The 855-nt window shown below is 46.3% G+C and overlaps 1 protein-coding gene across 1 annotated transcript; it reads left to right on the plus strand.

Annotated features, from left to right (window-relative positions):
- Positions 1 to 250: 250 nt before the first annotated feature.
- Positions 251 to 666, plus strand: PPTG_16360 (hypothetical protein; the record flags this gene model as incomplete). Its single annotated transcript, XM_008913199.1, has 2 exons — positions 251 to 507; positions 573 to 666. The coding sequence occupies 2 exons, from the start codon at positions 251 to 253 to the stop codon at positions 664 to 666; spliced, it is 351 nt and encodes a 116-aa protein (XP_008911447.1).
- Between the last annotated feature and the right edge of the window lie 189 nt (positions 667 to 855).

Genomic DNA, 855 nt, shown 5'->3' on the forward strand with positions numbered 1-855 from the left:
TTCATCAAACATTGTAAAGCGCCTGGAAACGGAGCATAAATGGTTGACCAAAGGTACCCCAGATGAGGTATTCAAGCGACTCAAACTTGACGAAGCCGGAGACAGTTTATTGAGCAGACCACAATTCCAGACTTGGGCCAACTACTTGAAGGAATACAATACGGCGAATCCCAACTACCAGACGACATTGATTGAAACACTGATAAAGCATTATGGAGATGCGAAACTGGTAGAAATGCTTGATGAGGCCATGGATGTCCAAGATACGAAGAATATGGCCGAGCAACTGCAGACTGAACTGTTTCAACGCTGGATGAAGAAAGGTCAGATTCCCAGCGAAATCTTCAAGATGCTAAATCTCGACCTTGCCGGAAACAAGCTGTTTACTAACCCGACGCTTGTCACGTGGAAGAAATATTTGAGTGCGTTCAACCGAGAGGACACCGACAAGAAAACTACATTGTGGGCGACCCTGAGGGCTCACGGTTATGACGACAATAGCGCGCTGTATCTACTGACAATAGCGAAAAGGACTCCCAATGCCAAGCTTATTGCTGCTAGTTTGCAAACAGAAATGCTTCAGTACTGGCTGGCAGCTGGAAAATATCCGGACTACGTTTTTTCGCTGCTACGACTCAACAGAGCAGGAAACAACCTTCTGACTAAACCACTCTTCGGTACTTGGATTCAGTATCTCGACGATTTTAGCGTGAAGTTCCCTGGTCGTACTGCCATGATACCGATCCTTCGGTTAAAGTATGACGACATTTCATTGGTGAAGATAGTTGAATCAGGGATGGCCGTTACAAGCACAGAGAACGTGTGGTGGAGTGGGATTCGCAAAATCGCGTTGCG

Source organism: Phytophthora parasitica (assembly GCF_000247585.1).
Source record: "Phytophthora parasitica INRA-310 unplaced genomic scaffold supercont2.52, whole genome shotgun sequence".
Classification (NCBI taxonomy): Eukaryota; Oomycota; class Peronosporomycetes; order Peronosporales; family Peronosporaceae; genus Phytophthora; species Phytophthora nicotianae.